The sequence below is a fragment of the Oculina patagonica genome, chromosome 10, assembly GCF_052425735.1.
Source record: "Oculina patagonica isolate OP01 chromosome 10, crgOcupat, whole genome shotgun sequence".
NCBI lineage: Eukaryota > Metazoa > Cnidaria > Anthozoa > Scleractinia > Oculinidae > Oculina > Oculina patagonica.
In genome coordinates this window covers 6,974,958-6,995,870 of record NC_135767.1, presented here as the reverse complement: position 1 = coordinate 6,995,870, position 20,913 = coordinate 6,974,958, and the positions used below count along the sequence as shown (strand labels likewise).

General features: G+C 38.8%; 3 protein-coding genes, 1 long non-coding RNA gene and 1 pseudogene across 4 annotated transcripts in view; 2 read left to right on the top strand and 3 right to left on the bottom strand.

Annotated features, from left to right (window-relative positions):
- LOC144667192 (uncharacterized) overlaps positions 1-6,676 on the bottom strand; it is a 29,748-nt gene extending 23,072 nt beyond the window's left edge. Inside the window, exon 1 of the mRNA XM_078528599.1 lies at positions 6,642-6,676. The gene's annotated coding sequence lies outside the window, so the exon portion shown is untranslated. The remainder of the gene's footprint in view (positions 1-6,641) is intronic.
- The window catches only part of LOC144628346 (somatostatin receptor type 2-like), a 47,626-nt gene extending 31,858 nt beyond the window's left edge, over positions 1-15,768 (bottom strand). The window contains exons 1-2 of the mRNA XM_078486448.1: positions 15,714-15,768; positions 10,831-11,804 (exon numbers count right to left, since the gene is read on the bottom strand). Of these exons, the coding sequence (XP_078342574.1) occupies positions 10,839-11,801 (963 nt within the window). The 5' untranslated portion in view covers positions 11,802-11,804; positions 15,714-15,768 and the 3' untranslated portion in view covers positions 10,831-10,838. The remainder of the gene's footprint in view (positions 1-10,830; positions 11,805-15,713) is intronic.
- LOC144628295 (uncharacterized) lies at positions 2,324-6,583 on the top strand. Its single transcript, XM_078486378.1, has 2 exons — positions 2,324-2,499; positions 2,601-6,583. The coding sequence occupies exon 2, from the start codon at positions 3,764-3,766 to the stop codon at positions 5,828-5,830; it is 2,067 nt and encodes a 688-aa protein (XP_078342504.1). The 5' UTR covers positions 2,324-2,499; positions 2,601-3,763; the 3' UTR covers positions 5,831-6,583.
- LOC144667191 (uncharacterized) lies at positions 7,111-7,907 on the top strand (annotated as a pseudogene).
- Positions 15,769-17,475: 1,707 nt separating the features above from the next.
- On the bottom strand, positions 17,476-19,643 carry LOC144667407 (uncharacterized). The gene is made up of 2 exons (XR_013573311.1): positions 19,438-19,643; positions 17,476-19,306 (listed from the first exon to the last, which is right to left on the bottom strand). It is a non-coding gene; the product is annotated as an uncharacterized LOC144667407 (long non-coding RNA).
- Between the last annotated feature and the right edge of the window lie 1,270 nt (positions 19,644-20,913).

The following is a 20,913-nucleotide window of genomic DNA, read 5'->3' as shown; positions in this document are numbered from 1 at the left end:
CGAGAAAATGGCCTGGCGGCACTGCTCGATCGAAATCGCTCTGTCGCTTTTTTTTTTTTTTTTTCAGTTTTTTTAATTAATTATTTATTTATTTATCTATCTATTTACTTTTTTATTTATTTTTTTATTCTTTTCATCACTTGGAATACAGTCTCCGACTTTGTGTAAATGTAAATGTAACATAGTAGTTAACGTAGTAACGTCGATGTAAGTAAGTTTTGTAAATGTAGTTGTATCTATGTACCCATATGTAAGTCTAAGTAAGTTAATGTAAGTTTTATGTAAGTGTGTGTAAATAAATAAATAAAAAAAATAAAAAATAAAAAAAGAAATCGCTCTGTCCAGCCTTGACTTCGTCTTATGAAGGCTACAACAAAAACCTCAAACCCCCCAAAAACAATGAAATAGCTCAAAAGGACGAACAGAAATCAAGAAAGGTTAGTACATTTTCTTTATTTTATTGAAAAGAAGGTAAAATTTTATTTCGTTGAGCGCTTTTATTCCACGTTATTTTAGTCTCCATACAAAGACTACAAAGTCTTATAGAGCGCTCAAATCTCCAACGGCCTAAATTGTAACACAACACCGCGCACTTCAAGTAGTCACGTCCCACACGATACGCTTTCAAAAATCACTCATACGCTCACACTGTGCTCACATAAATCATTCATACGCTTACATAAATCATTCATACGCTTACATAAATCATTGAATCGTGAGTTTGGGACGCCTGTGCTTTAACTTGAAAATATTCTTTCTCGGTCGAGAATGCTTCGATAGAGCCGCGTTTTCGTTGAAAGCACAATAAAGGTGGCTTGGTCGAGAACGAAAAAGACTTGCTATTAAATCCCGGAAAACAAGTTCTGCGTTTTCAAGGGAAACGTTTACTTGCAGATAATACATTAAAAAAGTGACATTTATGTCGCATTTTGTACTGGCGTTTTATAGTCCTGACACTAAATAAATTTGGTAATGTGTTCTCCATATATTTCTCTGAAGCCATGCCCCATGCGCACCCCAACGATCTTTTGGAGGAAAGAAGCCATAAAGCTGTAAATCTAGACTCGCATTGATCGTGCTGAATGCTTTTAACTAAATCTGTCCTTGCAGACACCTTGCAATTTCGTCTACAGCTTGTGTTTTGTTTCCATGAACTGAGCTGAGCTTAGTTTAATTTTGCGAAAGTTTGCTCGTTCTCTTCAAGGTTTTTGGCTACTCCATGTAGTACTTTAAGCAGAAACAAGTTAATGCTTTTGTCAGTTGTGTTTCTCACTTTCTCATCGCAAAATGTAGTCGGTTTATGTCTGGAAGGGGCAAAACTAGACCGCAGTCAAATACGATTTTAGCAAATCAGATTCTTGAATTCGGTAGTTCCCAGCCCTTGTGAGACACGGTTATAATTATAACAAAAGCTATTATTTGGGTTTTAGTCGTCTTAACCACGCAAAACACAACGGGTAATTTTTGGTTTCAGTCCTCTGTTTCAGTGGCATGCCTGTAAACTTGCTATCTCAAAGAGATATGAAGCTAAGTGCATGACCACTATAAACAATTGCACATTTACATTTTTTTAGGGTGGGTTGGTAAATGGTTAATTAAAACAATAATTTTAAATGTTGATGACTATAATACCATCTGCCATCTTCTATGAGCAATAGATTAAAGTTTAGTTATTAAGAGATGCTATGTAGTTTAATCGGCGGCACTTGCAAAAGAAGCAAGAGACAATGACTGGCATGTTCAGTTGATTGCCAACAAAGCTAAATTTCTACAGCTGGCCGGCCAGTTATTGGTTAATTTCCCTCCTTATTTTATGATAGAGGAAAATACTTCTTTGTGATTGGCTGAGAGCATGCAGATTTATCAATAATTAACGCTGCAGTGAAAATGCGTGCGCGTTCGTAATTTTCTCAGTTATATAAGAGGAGATAAGCAATATATATCACATAGAAACTCGAACAATTATGGATTTACACAGCTTGTGATATTTGAAAATTGTTTGCATATTTCCAATCGCCTAAATGCTCGAGCAATTATGTGAGAAGTTTCAAATTTCCTCGCAGTGCAAATATTAATGACACTCGCATTCATAGATTACCAATAGTAATTAATAGAACGCCAATTGCTTTTTTGAGAAGTTTGACATCTTGTCCAAAAAGCAGCAAGTTGAGCTGTCGTATATTGTCTTGCAATTCATGTCTAGGTTAATTAATTTGCTTCCCGATATAAGACACAAGTATTAATCTACTGACACAGACATAGTGAATCTTGGCCAAATGTAAATATATTCAAATGGTTTCTCTTCTCTCTAAGCCTGGTGTTTTGCACATATGTGAAATTATTATAATTCAGTATAAGAGAGAGTAATGGGCCGAGTCCCCAGAGACAAAGAGAACATTTAAATACGCCCTTTAGCGGCGGTAAGCGGACAAACATTGAGTTAACCGGTAGATCAAGTCCTAGAGTAAAAGTTCGTTAACGGGAGTGGCAAATAGAATTGTAAGTAGCTATAGTGTATTACATTATTACAACAACGTTATACTGTTAGGATATATTATACTGAGGTTAGGATTAAGTTATATTTTTGTTATTATTTATAGTTTGACTACATTATATTGTGAATTGCGTACGAAGACAATCACGATCCAGTTTGAAAATTAAAGTCACCGTTTCCCGTAAAGCTGTGGTGTGTTACAACTTATGTCTCATCACTTCGAACGGCACATTGTTCGAAACAGTCAAAAATTCTAACTTGAGAAGAGTAACTACACAGTGGATCATTATTCAAAGATGCCTCCAAAAGTTGAGAGTATCGCAACGCTCATTACCAAAAGAGACTTTACAATAGCCTCATTAGACGAACTCTATGAAGAATTCGACGTGCTTTATCATGTGGAATCGGAATTAAATGCTTTAGAAAACGTGCACAAAGAAATAGCGGCAAAATACAGAAGTGTTAAGAAACAACAGGCAACAATAGCCGACAAATTAATTGAAGCCGGAGAGTCGTCAGGTGAGGAAATAAGTTCAAACAAACAAGTCGGAGATAAAATCAAGAGCGATTATTTAAAGTACACTGAACGATTCGTCTTATATCAAAAGAAATGCAACGCCGAAAAGAAGCCGACCTCTGGAAATAACGAAACGCTCGAGGCGATGGCTTCAGCAGTTACGAAAATGGCCGACGTTTTAGGCTCCCAAAAAACCACAAGTCATGGATTAGAAAAATTATCAGTTCCAACGTGGGATGGAAGTAGAAAAAATTATGCAACTTGGAAAAACGAGTTTAATTATTGGATGGAAAAATACAAACAGGATAAAGACGAACAATTGCAAAGACTTCGAAAAGCTTTACCAAACAACTCATTTTGGTCGGATCAAGTTAGGCCGTGTAAGACGATCGACCAAGCATGGAAAATTCTCGACACTGAATTTGGAGATCAAAGAAAATTAATGGATATGCTGTTAAAGGAAATTAACAATCTCAAGCCAGTTAAGAGCGACTCGAAATCGCTTTCGCGCTACGCGGCTAGAATTCTTGGATTCGTAAACAACATGGAACAAAACGGTTGCAAGGTTACAAATGCTAATGAGGCACCTTTTGTCATGTCCCAACTTCTATCGAAATTGGATGCCAAAGACAACATCGAATTCGGCAGAGAAATGAAACGCCTGAAAAAGGAAGAGAACGTTTCGAACTTATTAGATTGGTTAAACGAAGAAGCAAGTTTGCGATCCCGCGTCCATTGGGACACCCGCAACGATGCAGGAAATTATGAGCACCGCACTCAAAATCAACGAAGTTCGGCCAGTCATGCGACAGACAGAGAAGTTCTCGATGATGAAATCTGCCCAGTCGGATGCGAAACGAAGCATTTACTTTCTGCGTGTCCAGTGTTCCAAAAATCAACTGTGGACCAAAGATGGGAAATTGTTCAAACAAAACAACCGATGTCGTAAATGCCTAAGAAATCATCATACTGATCACTGTGAAAAACCCGACGGCACCACATGCAACAAGTGCACCCGTCGCCATCATCGCTCATTACACAACGAACGTATGCCTCCAGATGTAAATACCAGTCAGTTAAATCCCGAAGCCGTGCCATACTCGAGTGCGACTCACGAGAGTAGTAACAATAACGTACAGGGAGTGAGGAACGCTCCTGGCATTTGCCCTGTCCAGAAATTGATGGTGAAAGACAAAGACGGAAACTTTGTTGAAGTCCTTGCGATGCTAGATAGTGGTTCAAACACAAGTTTCATTTCGAAGGATGTTGCGAAGAAACTTGGCATAAGCGGTCCTAAAACACATTTAACCATGAATTTGGCTGGTGGTCTGAAGAAGTCAGAAGAATCAGAGCTTGTTAACATAACTGTTGCGCCAATTTCAGAAGAAAGCATTCAAAAGTCCATGCAGGTTTACGCATTAAACAAGCCGTGCGGTCCAGCAAAAACAGTGTCTAGAAAGACTGTTAATAGCTACCAGCATTTAGAAGCAATCTCAAATAAACTGCATTTGTCTGGAGGAACAATTGACTTGTTGATCGGAACAGATTTTGCAGATGCGTTCGTTGATATTCACGTAATTTCCGGTGGTCCTGGTGAACCGATAGCGAAGAGAAATTGTTTCGGATGGTTCGTCATGGGTCAAATTGACGACCGAGAGAGTCAACCCTCTACGATCAATTCAGTTGATGTAGGAACTGTCAGTGCATTGGAAGACATGACAAAACTCCATGCTCAAGACATGCTTGGAGTCAAACCGACAGAGCTTTGCACAAGCAGAGACGACGAGTTAGAAGAAAAAAAATTCATCAAGATGATAGCAGATTCAACACAAATCATCGATGGGCGAGACCAAGAACGAACGCCATGGACAGATGATGGACCCCCAAAGGAGAGTAATTCCGATGTTGCGCTCCAACGTATGTTGTCCTCAGAGAAAACCTTTAAGAGAAAGAGAAAGAACTGTTTCGAGGACGTACAAGTCGAAATTCCCAAGCTGTTCATCCTCATCCTTATCCTGCTTACCCTCGCCGGATTGTACAGCACTTGCAAAGAAGCACTGGAATTCGCCGAGATAACTGACTCCAAGACAGTATTTTGGATGGATTCACAAACCGTATTAACCTGGATTAAAACGCCCCCAAAGAGATTCAAGCCGTTCGTCTCGGCGAGAGTTGCTGAGATTCAGGAAACCCTTGACACGCAAGCATTTTTAAAGTACAACAGATCAGATGCCAACCCAGCAGACACTTTGACAAGAGGAGCACCACCAGAAGAGATTAAGACATGGATGGAAGGTCCTCCGTTTCTGCTGCGCCCCGAAGAAGAGTGGCCTAAGTTCGAAGAAAATTCAAAGAAAGCCGACGAAGAATCATTTAAAGAAATGAAGTCCAACAAGGAGAAGTCGACCAACTGCAAAGAACCAACTCCATGTACAGTTTCTTCAGAAGAATCAACAAACTTCAGACAACCGACAGACAACCCTATCTTGCAACATTTAATGAAGACCTATTCAACGTTCGCTAAAGCTAGAAAGACCCTGGCCTATGTTCTGAGATTCATTAACAATACAAGAAAGAAAGAAAACGACACGAGCCCGATTTTACCAGAAGAATTGAAACAAACCGAACTACAGATGTTCAAATGGTGTCAAGAAACAATCAAAATAGACACTGTCGACCAAAAGCTGATGTCAAAACCAGATGAACAAGGATTGTTACGCGCATATGGAAGACTCGAAAGCATCAGGTCACTGCCTAATGAAATACGAAATCCTATCATTTCACCAAACGGACACCAACTCCTTAAAACATCTCCATGAAAAGCGAGCACAATGTGGATACAAAAGCCTCATTTATGAATCAAGGAAACGCTTTTGGATTGTGGGAGTCAGAAAGATGGCCAAGCAAATGACCAGTAAATGTGTCACGTGCAAGAAATTACGACAAAAGCCTATGGAACCAACACCGAGGAGAACATGGAAACTTGGAATCGTTTTACAGACCTATCCAGGAGCAGATAAACTTGTGAGAAAAGCAAGAATTAAAACTTCAACGTCTGTTTACGATCGACCGATCCATAAACTTTGTTTAATTGCTACAAAAGAGGAATTAGAGAATGAAACATAAGTACAATCGAATGACACGCGACGTATAGATCGTTGCTCAATTCAATCACATGAATGTAATAGGATTTCCGCACTGGGAAGGGAGTGTTTTGCACATATGTGAAATTATTATAATTCAGTATAAGAGAGAATAATGGGCCGAGTCCCCAGAGACAAAGAGAACATTTAAATACGCCCTTTAGCGGCGGTAAGCGGACAAACATTGAGTTAACCGGTAGATCAAGTCCTAGAGTAAAAGTTCGTTAACGGGAGTGGCAAATAGAATTGTAAGTAGCTATAGTGTATTACATTATTACAACAACGTTATACTGTTAGGATATATTATACTGAGGTTAGGATTAAGTTATATTTTTGTTATTATTTATAGTTTGACTACATTATATTGTGAATTGCGTACGAAGACAATCACGATCCAGTTTGAAAATTAAAGTCACCGTTTCCCGTAAAGCTGTGGTGTGTTACAACTTATGTCTCATCACTTCGAACGGCACATTGTTCGAAACACCTGGTTTATCACTAGCAACGCAAGCACAAGCGCAAGCACAAACGCAAGGATAACAGCTCTTCTTTCACCGTGAAAACGGCTTCGACGCAAACATAAGCTCACGAAGGCATAAGGATAATTTTTTCCTTTTTCCATGCTTGCGCTTGTGCTTGCTTTTCTAGAGAAAACAAGACTTTAGCAACTTTCTTTCACAAGGTTTCTTTTGGTTCAAAAGTGAATCTTCAACACATTTTTCCAGAATTTCACTTTTTGCTTTATTGAAGTATTAAATGATAATTCTTATCTTTTCTTTTAACAGGAAATATAGCAGACAGGAAAAGGAACAGATATGCAAATAATTTGAAACTTAAAGTCAACAGTACTCTGACAAGTGCACAAAAGTTCTCGTAAAATATTATTGGTTTGACACACTACACTTCAACATCAAGCTCAGTAGTAAGCTATACTGCAAAAGTGTTTGTTGCTCAACATGTCGAACTGGTCAGCACATGGAAACATTTCCCAAAATGGTACCAATGTGGATGAAGACACAATTCAAGTGGTGATCATAATACAGCTACTATTCTACTCTGTTATAATAGCAGTGGGTTCAGTCGGAAACGCCTTGATCTGCCTCGCAATCCTCAGTCGCAAGAAGAGAAAGACCAGCGAGTATTTCATCCTCAACCTGGCGATAACAGACTTATCCACCAGCATTGTCAGCAATGCTGACAATACCTTTGCCCGCTTTGTGGCATAACAGTCGCTTATGTCAGAATCGGCAGAAAACTTTACAGAGATATTAAAACACTCCAAGTCGTTATGGCCGACTCTGAAGGAGGTCTTACTGGAAGGCAAATGCTTAAAACTCGAGCTCACCTGAATGTCCACATCGTTAAAATCTTTGTGACAGCCGTTGTCGCCTTTGCAGTGTGCATGCTACCGAATCATGTTATGTGGCTTTGGAACGATTATGGCAATGGGTACAACTCTAAATACTTCATCGATCTGCTAGTTTTTACAAATATTTTGGTTTATGCAAACAGCTGCATTAATCCATTCATATTTGGTACGCTTCAGACGCGCTGTACCAGCTGCAAGGATATCCTGAGAGGGTCACAAGACAGAGATGATATTCACGGCCAGCGCAAAATGTTTTCCATGCGAGTTTCGTTTACGAGTTCATCCAAACTTAGAACTTTTATTCGTGGAACTCAGAGAAGTCCTGGTCTAAGCCAGAGAAGTCTTTCAAATCGAAAGGGAACTGTAATTTCTACAAGTCCTTAGAGAAGGACAAAAGCTTTATTGTAACGCTGATGCAGAAAGCAATGTTTGAACTGAAACACTTTCCAAGCATGGTTTCACTCGCTTCCTGTCCATCTTAATAACATCATGATATTTATTGAATAATTTATTTACAAATTATTTTGCAAAAAGGGAAGTTGATAAAAAACTTATCAGAGACCTGCCAAAGGCGATAATTATGGCATGTGATGTCTTTGTTTTCAACATATTTAAATCCTGTAAAAGTTCGATTTAGGTAAGATGATAGGCGGGTACTTCGTTTGGTAAATAATGCAGATAAATGAGTTGTGTAGTAGATCCAAAACTAATAAGAAATTTATATTTTACATGGCATTAGTAAGCGTTTGAAGCATATAATGTCCGGAAGTAAGAAATGTCTAGCCTAAGAATGACGACTTTCGTCAAATTTCTGGAAAGAAATTGGTGTTGTATCCCTGAAAAGGGGGCTCTTTGACTGTTTGGAGTACTAAAAAAGAAAAATAGAAAAAAGTCAAGACCTCTATTTCACTACGGTGACCGTTCGTTATCTCCCGTCCTATATTTGAAAAATGTAAATCAGCTTGTGCCCCAAGCCCCTCGAAAAATGTATTCTCCCAACAAGAGTCGAAGCTAGAACCTTCCGCACGCCGGTCGAACGCTCTACCACTGAGCTAATGGCGAAGTCCGGCAGCTATATCTAGGTCATATAACTTTGTCCACATGTGACAAATGTATTACAAACTCACACTGGGTGATTGTGTATCAGAAAAATATAAAAGGCATGGACCTAAGGAAGAAACGATTGGTAAAGTGATAAGCGAGGAGGGAGGGGAGAGAAGGGGTATAAATGGAATCGCTTTGTCTATTGCGGCTTTTTATGACATTTTTTATGCCCATTTGCAGACCTGATTTAAAAAACCCCACACATACCCCTTTTAATTAAGCCTGGCCGTTTGCATTTCGGAAGCTGTAAATCACTGTCAAATAAATAATATGTTTGGGTGCTTTTCTATTTATCTCCTTTGTTTGAAGATGAAGGGCCCGCGTAAGCAGGTTATGACCATACTCTCTAGGATAGCACATACCAACATACTTATATAGCATATATGTGAGCCACCCATCCTCCACCCCTCTTCCACCCCCAGAGTAGCACAGTGAATAACCCGTTGCTAGCCGGCCCCGACGTCAAAAGGGCATTCCTTTAAACATGTCTAAACATTTATTTAGAATATTTTTTTCATTATCAATGCATACTAGCTTCTTACATTTCAACTAATGCTTTCTTTTGTCATTAATTCAATCTTCGACGATTGCATGCAGGCAAGCAATTGAAAGAACTGTGTTTTTAACCTTTTAGTGGAAGTATTTCTTTTACGCTTCGAATCATCTGATTTCGTTTCGTCGTCGCTACGACGGATCCATATGTGATTCCAGGGGGAATCACGTGGACTTTTTTTAGACAATTTTACAAACTACGTGAATAAAATACATCGGTGAATAAAACTGGCTTCAATTTACAATTACATTTATCTTTAAATAGCCTAGAAGCAAGACATTTTGACACGTTCTCAAAGAGTAAGCAGCCCTACATGACGCCCCGGGAGGTACTCCCATAAATTTCGGATAATTGTGTGCCGCGAAGATTCTTAAACCCTGACCCTATTTAAGGATAAAGAAAGCGAAAATCACACCGGAACACAATGTCAAAAATAGCAAAAATGATACCCTATTTAAGGAGCGAGAAACTAGCTCAACAACGATACCCTATTCCGCGGCACATACCTGTATAGGCCATTTATGTAAGTACTCCCCCACCCCCCACCCCCCACCCCAGCCATGACGCATACCTCGAGCCAAGAGAACACGTCCTCTACACAAGGTAAGTCTTTGGTGTCACAGTTCGTGTAGTTATTATAAGTTCTCACGAACGTTTTCAGCCGAACTCACGAAACAGGGCCCAGATGACGGGTCAAACATTTTAAACAAAACCGGCAACCAGATCACAGCCAAAGTTGAGCCGCTTTCACGTGTCAAGCGCCAATTTTTGCCCAAATCACGCAATACCCCTTAACTACTATTATCCAACCGCTAATAATTTGGACTTAAAGGGACACTGTCACCAGTCATTTCAAAAACTCAAGAGCCTGAAGACATATGGAAACTACGTACAGCGGTCCAATTTTGTTAAAAATCTCCATGCAAGTGTACTGAAGCTATAAACAAGTGATATTTTTGTGATGCCATCAGGAACTTTAGATCTCAACTTGAAAAAGTCATGCTGATTTTTCAAGTTTTGTCCTCGTGGACTAGAAAAACACCCAAAAATTATAATTGCTCCCTTCTTTCTTCAACAACAATTTACTTTATATCTTCTTCTTGATGTACTAGGTGCATTTTATGTACGAGAAGACCTATTCGACAATTTTAGTACTTTTTACAGAGAAACAGTAAAATCCCCGTGACAGTGTCCCTTTCAATCTTTGTAACGTTTTTTCTGCAACTCTGTTGAGCTCTCACGACGCCAAGCAATTTCTCGCTAAACAAGTTTTGAAATGAGAGAAGGAAAAACCTGTCTACACTAAACAGAGAGGTATTTACAGACTGTGGAGTATCCCAGATAAAAGGGGCTGGGATACTCGTCGTCTCACTCAGGGGTGTTAATTATAGATTTGGGTCTTATACTTCGTGTGTTCAGGACAGAACGCCAATATTTTAAGGCTTAAATGTATTGTTTTGGGCTGCTCGTGAAAGCGAAAAAAATCAGTCTTACATCAGTACAGTGTAAATGGTCTAATTCGATCAGGCATGAAAAGTGTCTACTACGGGTAAAAAAAAAAGCTTGAGCCACCCCAAGATTGACATTATTCACATTTTCCGATTAGCATCACCGTTCCTTACATATACGGGAACTCCTCCCACCCCCTACCCCTGGATTTACAGTCTGGTATCCAGGAAAGAGCGCTTTGTAAAGCTCGATTTGCTTCCTCTGGCAGTAGGCATCGCTGTGTTTCCCGGCTGGATATTTTCGTCGCGGCGGCATCGAATCATTTTGGTAAAGGCTGCATTCATCTTGCCGTTCAGACCGATATACAGCCACGGATTTATGGCACTGTTTGCTTGACTGAACCAGTAGCAAAAGTAAATGAGTGGAGGTGGCCAAGCAACTGCCATGCGTACAGCCCATTGCATTTGGAACACGTGCACAGGCAGCCAGCAGACTGCAAACACCGCAACAACAATTACCAACATTCGGACGATTTTCTTCTTGGGGATCTCCTGTTCTCGCTGGTGTCGCTGACTGTCTCCATGATCCAAAGGCACTTGGTGGAGCCATAGTTTTGCAGCAACTATGCTGTAAAGGATGGTGATGATTGCCAGGGGCAGGAGGTAGTTGATGAGAAGTATGTAAGTCCAAAAGGGTAAAAGCGAGATAACAAAACGACATTTGCCAAAACGTAGTTTGTTGGCAAACGGTACAACTGACATCAAAGCCATGGACGAGATCCAAACGACTGGCGTAATAATTTTTGGTTTTCTGAACCAAATGCTTTGCCGGAAAGGATACACGACAGCAAAGAATCGATCAAATGCCATTACAGTAAGACAAAAAATGGAGGTGGTCACAGATACGAACCCAGCGTAGTAGATAAACCCGCAGGTTATTTTGCCCTCCACAACAGTCATTTCACTGACATAAAAGTGAGCCATGTTAGCAGGCATTATAAAGATTGCAGTCAGCAAATCGGCCACTGCCATGTTGACGAACAGGAAACTTGTCAAACTTCTTGTCGAAGGTTTTGTCCACACGATGTAGATCAGCAGCGTGTTCCCAACCAGAGCTGCGACCATTGTTATGGCATAAACTACTGTGAAACACAGTATGGCGGTGTCTACCATCTTCTATGAATAAAACAGAAGAACACATCCTTAAGTTTAAGGTTATGCAAGACACGTTATATAAGCTAAGTTGGGTACTGAAAAACTGGAAAACCGGCCGACAAAGTACGGGTATTTAGATGTTGGGGCGGGAGATTTTGTCCAAGAGGCGTTTTGAAAATAAGCTAATTAAATGTTTTTATTATTATTATTCTTTCTTTTGGAACAACCTAGTTTCTACGGTCTGTCATCCCCCACTCCTCGGAGCGAGAGAAGCTCAATGGGGAGCGATGAAGAAAGATACAAGGAAAAATAGTTGCTCCTGAAACAGTTTTTATTTTTCGTTTTTTTTTTTCGTTCTTTTATCTTCGTAATAGTTATCTTCTTTCTATCCGCCCACCGCCCAACTAAAACTGATTGGAACTTTCATTAATGTTCCGGCCGACCCATAGCAGCTAAAATAATTTATTAACACTTTTTAGAGAAGGAAATTTTTTCTGTCTCCCAGCAACCCAATGTCGTTGAAATACGGCAAATAAAAAACCTTCAAACAGATACAGCAAAAATATTTGCACCATCCAAAATAAGTTATTTTCTGTACAATTGCAAGCGTCGTCGTGTAATAAGACTTTGGCCAAGAAACTTGATGTTGCCATAGAAACTGTATGTTTTGGATATTTTTTCTCGTTAAATTCCGGTTCTGTTGCAATATAACGCTTTGAAGTTTCTTGTGGTAGATTTATTTTAGCTTCCTTTTACTGCTTTTCCTACTTTCACTTTTTGATGTTGTTACTTTAAACCCAAGATGGCGGGTTCGTGCTCGAGGCAGCAAGTTTTAAAGAAAAAGCTCAATTCATGTCATGTGAGAATGTGATTTTACAATCTAACTAGTATTCTACAATATAACACTTCTTCGATGGAAAAAGTAGTTTTGACCTTCACTTAGTTTCGGAATTAGTTTTTCTTTAATTACCTAACTAAAATAGCTTAATTATGTTTCTTTTTACTGTCTATGTACTACGAACTGCACACGAATGCTAGTTTGTATGCATAAACTTCAACGTCACTTTTTCTCTTTTGTCCATTGAAATGCACCCCTCACGTTCCAACGTCTCACTTTTTTACCTTTCAATAAAATACCACTCACGATCTGCGTTCGGCCCAAAAAGGTAATGGTGTTTAAACGCTCGGTACTTTAACGACGCTAACTTTTTAATAAGGGATGGTTTAAAGATTTGAAATAGCTTAGCTGTCAAATTTATTTGCCTTAATTTCTTCTTACACTAATGATGGCTATAGCAATAAGGATGTTTTGTCAATATATTGACATACTTCTAACTAGTAATAATACATTTCTTAAAATTAAAGACTTCTTTCAATTACTGAACAGTTTTTCGCAAAGCCGTTAAAGTGGACAATGGCGAATACATTCTTGTCGTTGTCAATTTCATTTAGTAAAAATCAAAATTGTAAAATACCAAAAACCATCTGTAGCCTTCATCGCTAATGCTTTGCTTTTACTATGTTTGCCGAGAAGACTCTAAAACGTAATACAAGGAATCAATTCTTTTCCCCATTCAGGTTACTAGCTAGAAGACGGGGAGTTTTTTTTATTACTGATATGTCATTGACATAGTATTCTTAATTTTTGCTACCCTTTCATTCAAGTAAATCACTTTACTTCTTCGTACCAGTTTCTTACTGCCGTACACTTTTGTAGATGTATGAAAACCGCTGCTGCACCACTCCCCCCCTCCCCCGCTTTATATTTTTAATGTCGAAAATAGATCGAAAACGAAGGATGTTGACCGTCCTCATCGTCAAATTTAACCTGGAAAGGCATTAAGATAAGATTTTAAGAAGTCTTTTCGAAAAAAAGCCCGCCTTCATCGACTTTTAAAGCCAAAATGAGTGAAACAACGCGGCGAAGACGCCTGGCATTTTATTTTGTGTAAACATGAAAATGTCCTCGATTCAGAAGGTCGTATTTACGGAAGCATTATTGTTGAAATAAAATAGGTCTTTATTCTCGAAACAATTGGGATTAATTGTACTCGTAAACATTTCAAACTTGGTCTTATATCCACTTGTGGCTGCTCCACTCGTGCAAATTACTAAAAAGCTCCCATCTGTTCAATCGATAAAATAATCCCTAATTGCTTCTCGAACAGAACGTTTTCCTCTATACTAATCTCTGGTGGCTGTTTTGTCAATATACTGACACAATAACAATAAGTAATAACACATTTCTTAGAATTAAAGAGCACTTTTAGTTTGAACCTATCTGCTTCCTTTCTATTTTAACTGTGAAGATTGCGGCCTTTTTGTTAAAGATTTCTTAATGATTCAAAGCATATATGCTATCTAAGTTAACGTTTTTGTAAAAAAAAAAAAAACACTAATAATCCTTCCCATCTGTTGAAAACTTGGAAAATTTTAATCTTCCTACGATTAAAGAGTTATTTTTCTTATTATTGTCATTTTTCTTCTTATCTACACAGTTAAAATGAGGAAACCTAAAAGCTGTAAAAAAATCCGAATTGAAGGAAGTAATAATTTACCGAAAATAAGCAAACAATTGTTACGGTGGATGACCGATATTTTCAAGACGCGCTTTCTATATCGCCTGTAGACCTTTTAAACGTTAACATTACATAGTAGTTCTAGATGCTATTTAAAGCCATACATACCTTCAATGATACGAAAACGCAATGTTTTGGTATTTAGTTTAGAGAAGAGGCGTTATAACAAAACGTCTCGTCTGCGTAATTGCATTTTATTTCAATGTATTAGTCATGACTGTTAAGGGCGTCCAATAGCAATTAGCTGTCCAAAATCCAGGTGCCCAATAAACAAATTCGTGTCTCATGCGCTTTCTTCATTGGCTTTTCTCTCAGACTCAAAATTCATTTTTTACCCCCGCTTTCTCTTCTCCCCCCCAAACAAAATCATGAATGATCTTTATTTCCCTCTAGCAGTGTGATGGAAATTTTTCATTGTTAGAGGTCTTCGGCCATTTTTTTTTACCGAGGATCAATTCTTTAACAGAGCCTGGTCTCGTCCATATATTAAAATACACTTGCAGAGTTTAAAGCGTGCGTACTTAATTCTAATTAGCTAGAAAGGGGTGCGACTGTCATGTAAGACGATCCTCACCGAAATGCAATCAACATCGTGTATAACAACGATTCGAACATTTTTAATTATTATTTTTCATTAAAAATCTCATTTTACGGAAGGCAACAGTCATCTAGAAACCACCGAAATAAAATGGCTAAAACCAGGAAAGCCACCGAAAACCATCGAGACGCTCAAAACGAACAAAACGAAAACAAATGACCAAAATAACAGAAATCCCTTACCATTATTGAAAACTAACCGTAAAACAGGGTAGCCCGAGCGCTATACAGGCTAACCAGAGTGTTATTTGATCAGGATAACTGAATTGGAAGCAGACTGTAGACCTACAGACTCGTGCATGGTTAGCCTGAATAGCACTATGGTTAGCTAGAATAACTTTCAAGTCGGTGATTTATTTTTGTTGCGCTCGTTTCGGCCATTTCAGTCGTTTCGGTGGTTTCGTTTCACTGTTTCGGGTAAAAGTACATGTCCTATCTGCTTCCGATTTCGTGTTTAACTTTGATGATAACTGCATTTTTGCTACACGTTTCTAGAGACTAAATGGCTATATACTATAGCAGCTTGTTTTTTTTTTTCTGAAAATAATGCGAATTTCAAAAGGGAAGCCTTCGCAAACGACAAATTTGTAACAACAGCTTAAAACTTTGTCTGATGCAAATGATAATAAGATGAAGTCATGTCTACTACGTTATTTAAATAATCTATGAAGTTTTCTGCTGCAAACTTGAAAATTTACAATCTGTAAAAAAACACTTATGTTAGAATTAGCTCCTGTAATAAAGGAATACATACCTCGATGTTACGAAAACGCTTTGTTTTTTGTGTTAAATACAGAGGCAAGGGACACCGTCTTCAGGCCGCGAGCGTAATTGCGCTTTATTTCAAAGTATTAAAATCATAACAGATTAGGCTGTCCGATAGCAATAGGATGTCTATTATTAATAACAACAGAACGTTTACCATATAGTCGCTAATCACTTAAGCGATTATTTAAATCTTCGCTGAAATGCAATCAGGATCGTATGTAACCATTGGAATCAACAATTTGAAAATTTGTAATTATCTTTTTAATTAAAAATCTCATTGTACGATAGCTCACTGTCATCTGGATGACCATCACTTGACTGAACCAGTTGACCAATATTCAATAAGGTGAAAATATTCACTTATGGCGGATGGGACTGTTTTGGCATAGTCTGGTTTAGAGGTAAATCAAAGAATTATACGAACGGAAACTAGTTGAAATATGGACACAACACATTTAAGTGCTCGCTATTGCTTTAAGTTTTATTTATTTTAACATACAAAAATAATAACTTGATAAAAAAGAAAAAGGAGAAAATATTACAGCGTATTATTTGGCTTTTTCTTTGAAACTATGGCTACCTTCAGGCAGCTAAAAATATTAAAAATTTCATTTAAGGGATTGGCGGGTCATTGTTTACATTTACACGCTCGTATCGTCGGTTCAATCTCGCAAAGCAACACAGTTCAACCCATCGATTGTCCCTCCTTCATCTGGTCTTCAATTATGCTGGAAAGGGGGCATATTACTAAAACGATAGTGTCTCGGAGTCGTTCGTAAACCTTCTTCCCCGCCATCGCCATTGCGAAGAGTTCAAATACAAGCATCCAGAGTTTCGCGTTTCCGGTTGGAACGCAATGCATCGTGGGATAGAAAGTGAGCACCAAATCAAGAAGAACTGCCATATTGGATTACATCGAGTGGCTTGGCCGGCGACCTTTTACGCAAAGAAACCTAGCTTCTTTTTAAGCCGATCGAATTTATAGCATGTGCAGGAATATAGAAAACCAAATCAAAGGTGTTTTAAAGGTAAGCTATTGTTTCATTACTTTTTGGCAACGATTTTAGGCTGTAGAGTGTAGTCGATTTGAAATGCTACGAGTATGATTTTGCTTATTTTATACTTAGACTTATGTCGTATTTCTTTTGTTTTAATGTAGATAATTTGTCCATGGGTTTCGGCCACCGAAATTGTGTTGTCATAGGCTGTCCTAACAGTGGAAAAAGGCTAGAGAAATGGGCTGCTATGACCTGTGAGCTTCGTGGTTGTAACAATGGCACCAGCAAAGGAAGGGCAGAATAACTGCCTCAAACTTTTTCAGAGTATTCACTAAAGTAGAATCAATAAAAATAAGTGGAGAAAATAGTGCTGATAAACTTGTTGAAAGCCTATTAGGAAAAGCTAAACCACCTACAAATTTACCAGCTCTTAAATACGGCAGAGATGGAACCCGTTGCAGTTGAGGAATTTGTCAAATACTTCAAAAACAATCACAAGGATGTTAGGTATAGAGAATGTGGGATCTTCATTGATAAAACTAAACAGTACTTGGGAGCATCTCCAGACTTACTGATAGAGTGCTCTTGTTGTGGGAAAGCAGTAGTAGAGATCAAGAACCCTTTTAGCATTGCCAATGAAATTCCCTCAGCACTTATGTATGTGTAATGGACAAGTAGCTTTAAAGCAGCAGCATCAGTACTTTGCACAGGTCCAGGGTGAGATGGTCATAACAAAGAGGCCATTGTGCTCCATTGTGATACCTACCATCTTTATTATTTACTACAGGCCATTGTGCTATTTCTTTACAAGTATATACACAAAAGGGCTATCACTTGGAAACAATCCGATTTAATGCCACACACTGGTGTAGGCTAGAAGAAAATCTAACCTGGTTTTATAATAATTGTCTTTTACCAGCCCTGAAACTACTGCAAAAATAAATTGTTAAAAAAATGCCTAGAAAATGGATCTGACTGAGAAAATTTTAGAAACGTATAATCATATTTTCATGGAGCCTGTACAATATAATTGAACAACTACATGTGTTATTGTATTGTCACTGCTTTATTTGATCCTTGATATCAATGTCAAAAGTAGAAAACATTAATCAAGTTGCATGTTAATAAAAAAAATGCTACCTCCACTAAATGCTACCTCTTATTAGACATCAGCACAAATTTAATTACTGGGGTAGCCAGGGTTTTGTCAAAAAGGGCTCAAAGGGAGCCCAAGTCTTAAAAGGGAGTGGCCCGAGCTTTTTCTGGACTTGATTGTCCAGTATATTTACTATATATTACTCTTCAGAGAGGTGGGCGAGGCCCTTTGGTCCTTCCTATGGCTAAGCCCCTGATTATGCATATTTGTGGTAATGTCATCCTATCAGTGCAAGGAAATCAATTTCACTGAACCTGTAAACATACTATTGATATCTTGAATTGTGTTATTCCAGAAAAGGCAGAAAAGGTCTGTACCCAAACCATGGAGGGAATTATTTGTCAAACGAACCCCCAACCCTAAGAGAATTTCCATATAAAACGTTCCTGCCTTTTCTGGATATTTTGTTAGGGCCTCTCCAATATCTCACTTTTTTTATAGATCCTTTCAGAGTCAAATAATTTTTCAAAAGCAGACGTTGATGGGATGCCAGTCAGTAAATTTACAGTCTGGTTATTTTTCAGATCTGAATGCTTCAATCCCTTATCCTTTTTGGCCACAAGTTGAACTTCCAGCAACTTCACTTTTTCACTTAGCTCCTGTATTTTCTCTGAAAACTCCATGATTTTTCATCTTTGTCTTGCCTACTTTTCAAGCAAGATGTGTTCATGAAAAAAATCGAATTTTCATTAATTTCGTACCAGCCATAGACATAGCAATGGTCATGAATTACGGATGCTCTGTCATTGTCAGCACAATCACTAATAGAAGTAGAGGGCTCAGGTTGCCGGCTGAGTGCTCAAGAACAGGTACTGGAATTTCATCGCTACATGTATCTAGCTTAGCTCGTTTTCAGGATCTTACTACAAGAGAGTTATCCTGTGGCGTTGGTGGTGAGCGTTTGGGGGCTCTCGTTTTCTTGTTGTGACCAAGTTGCTAAGTTGGGTCTGGGTTTTCAGCCGCTGGTTCGCCATCAACGAATTGCAGATTACAAACTCTTGAATCCTTGTTAGGCATCCAAACTGTTCCTGCTTATTTATTTTTTGCCCGTTGTAATCGGCGTGCAGGGTTCTTCTTTTCTGTCGTTTCTCACGTTATTGTAAGTTTTATTATATATATATATTTTTTATTTTGTTAGGTTTTAGATTTAGATTTATTATTAATTGTTATTTAGAATGCAATATACTAATTGTAAGTCCACATCAGCTTTTAGCTGCTAGTTTTATCGACCTACGCATTAAATAAAGTATGTATGTATGTATGTTTGTAATAATTTGAAGGGTGGCTGGCAGTCACACATGCTTGAGCCATTGTTACAACCACGAAGCTCACAGATCATAGCAGCCCATTTCTCTAGCCTTTTTCCACTGTTAGGACAGCCTATGACAACACAATTTCGGTGGCCGAATCCCATGGACAAATTATCTACATTAAAACAAAAGAAATACGACATAAGTCTAAGTATAAAATAAGCAAAATCATACTCGTAGCATTTCTAATCGACGACACTCTGCAGCCTAAAATCGTTGCCAAAAAGTAATGAAACAATAGCTTACCTTTAAAACACCTTTGATTTGGTTTTCTATATTCCTGCACATGCTATAAATTCGATCGGCTTAAAAAGAAGCTAGGTTTCTTTGCGTAAAAGGTCGCCGGCCAAGCCACTCGATGTAATCCAATATGGCAGTTCTTCTTGAGTTGGTGCTCACTTTCTATCCCACGATGCATTGCGTTCCAACCGGAAACGCGAAACTCTGGATGCTTGTATATGAAGCACTTGCCGTAACCGGTTTGCATAACCGCAAAAACATCTCGTCCCTCTAGAAGACAATTTACCGCATCTTCCTGTTCTTGTTTTAAGTTAAGGAGATCGTTAGAATCAAGCGAAAGTTTCCAAAATGCTTCATGAACGCTGCCGAACGAAACTCGCGTGTCTATTCACGGACGCCGTAGTTGATTTGGCTTTGATATGGACGCTGGTTTTTCTCACATTAATTGAGCCTGTCATTTTTAACCAATCACAGTGCTGCGTTCGTGGACGAACGCGCCTGATTTGAAATTCCATGGCGTGCGTGCAGGCTCTCTTATTTTGATCGCGGGCTGGCTTCGCTCACCCAGCGGCTTGCTTCGCTCGCCGACTCGCGCCTTCGGCACTCGCAGGATCGCGCCTTCGGCGCTCGAAGAGTTCAATTCACGTTGCCCTCTTGCGGGATCGTGCCTTCGGTGCTCGAAGAGTTCAATTCACGTTGCCCCCGAATAGAGAGCCTGCTCGCAGGCTACACAACATTGCGATAATTAATTTGTCCGTTTTTAATCAAAGAATCACATTTCCTTGAATGATGGTAAATAGTGGGCGCTTTCCATTCGACCAAAAATTCCGGAAATTTCGGAACAAGCGCGAATGGTACAGAAATTTCCTGGGAAAGTTTCCAGAAAATCCGGAAAGTGTTGACTTTCCGAAATGCGAACCATTCAAAAGAAAACCCCGGAAATTCCAGGAGCAAAATCAAATGGAACTGAAATTTCCCGGAAATTGTTTTCGAAAATTTGGGTCTACCTTACGAGGTTGTCCTCTTTTCCGGAAATTTTGGAAAAAACTACCATTTTACACTCAGCCCAAGTCAGGCTTCAGCAGAAAATTTAGCGATTTGGGCAGCTGAAAGCAGCAACATGAGTTAAGAAAGCGTCCTTGAAACTCCAAATAAAAAATTTAGGTTAATTCGGTTGTTTTCGTTGTTGTTTTGCAGGCGGCAGCAAAGAAATGTACAGATATTTATAACGCGCGTGCAGGCTACGCCATTGTTTTGCTCATTGAACTTTTTGGGTTGGCGACGTTTTCGTTGCTTGTGTGCCTTTTGAAAGGTCCCTGTATTCGAGGCTACGATGTCATTCTTGGCGGTTTTTTTAAGTGCTCGGAATGCTTTTTATTTGCAAAAATATCGAGTTATATGTGCAGCAAACCTGCCACAGTGCATTATTTAAATGCACCGTAGAAATTTCCATATTCGACGCACTACCATATGCAAATTTTG

Excerpts from the sequence above, each read along its gene's own strand:
- LOC144628295 (XM_078486378.1), top strand. The coding sequence starts at position 3,764 with ATGCAGGAAATTATGAGCACCGCACTCAAAATCAACGAAGTTCGGCCA.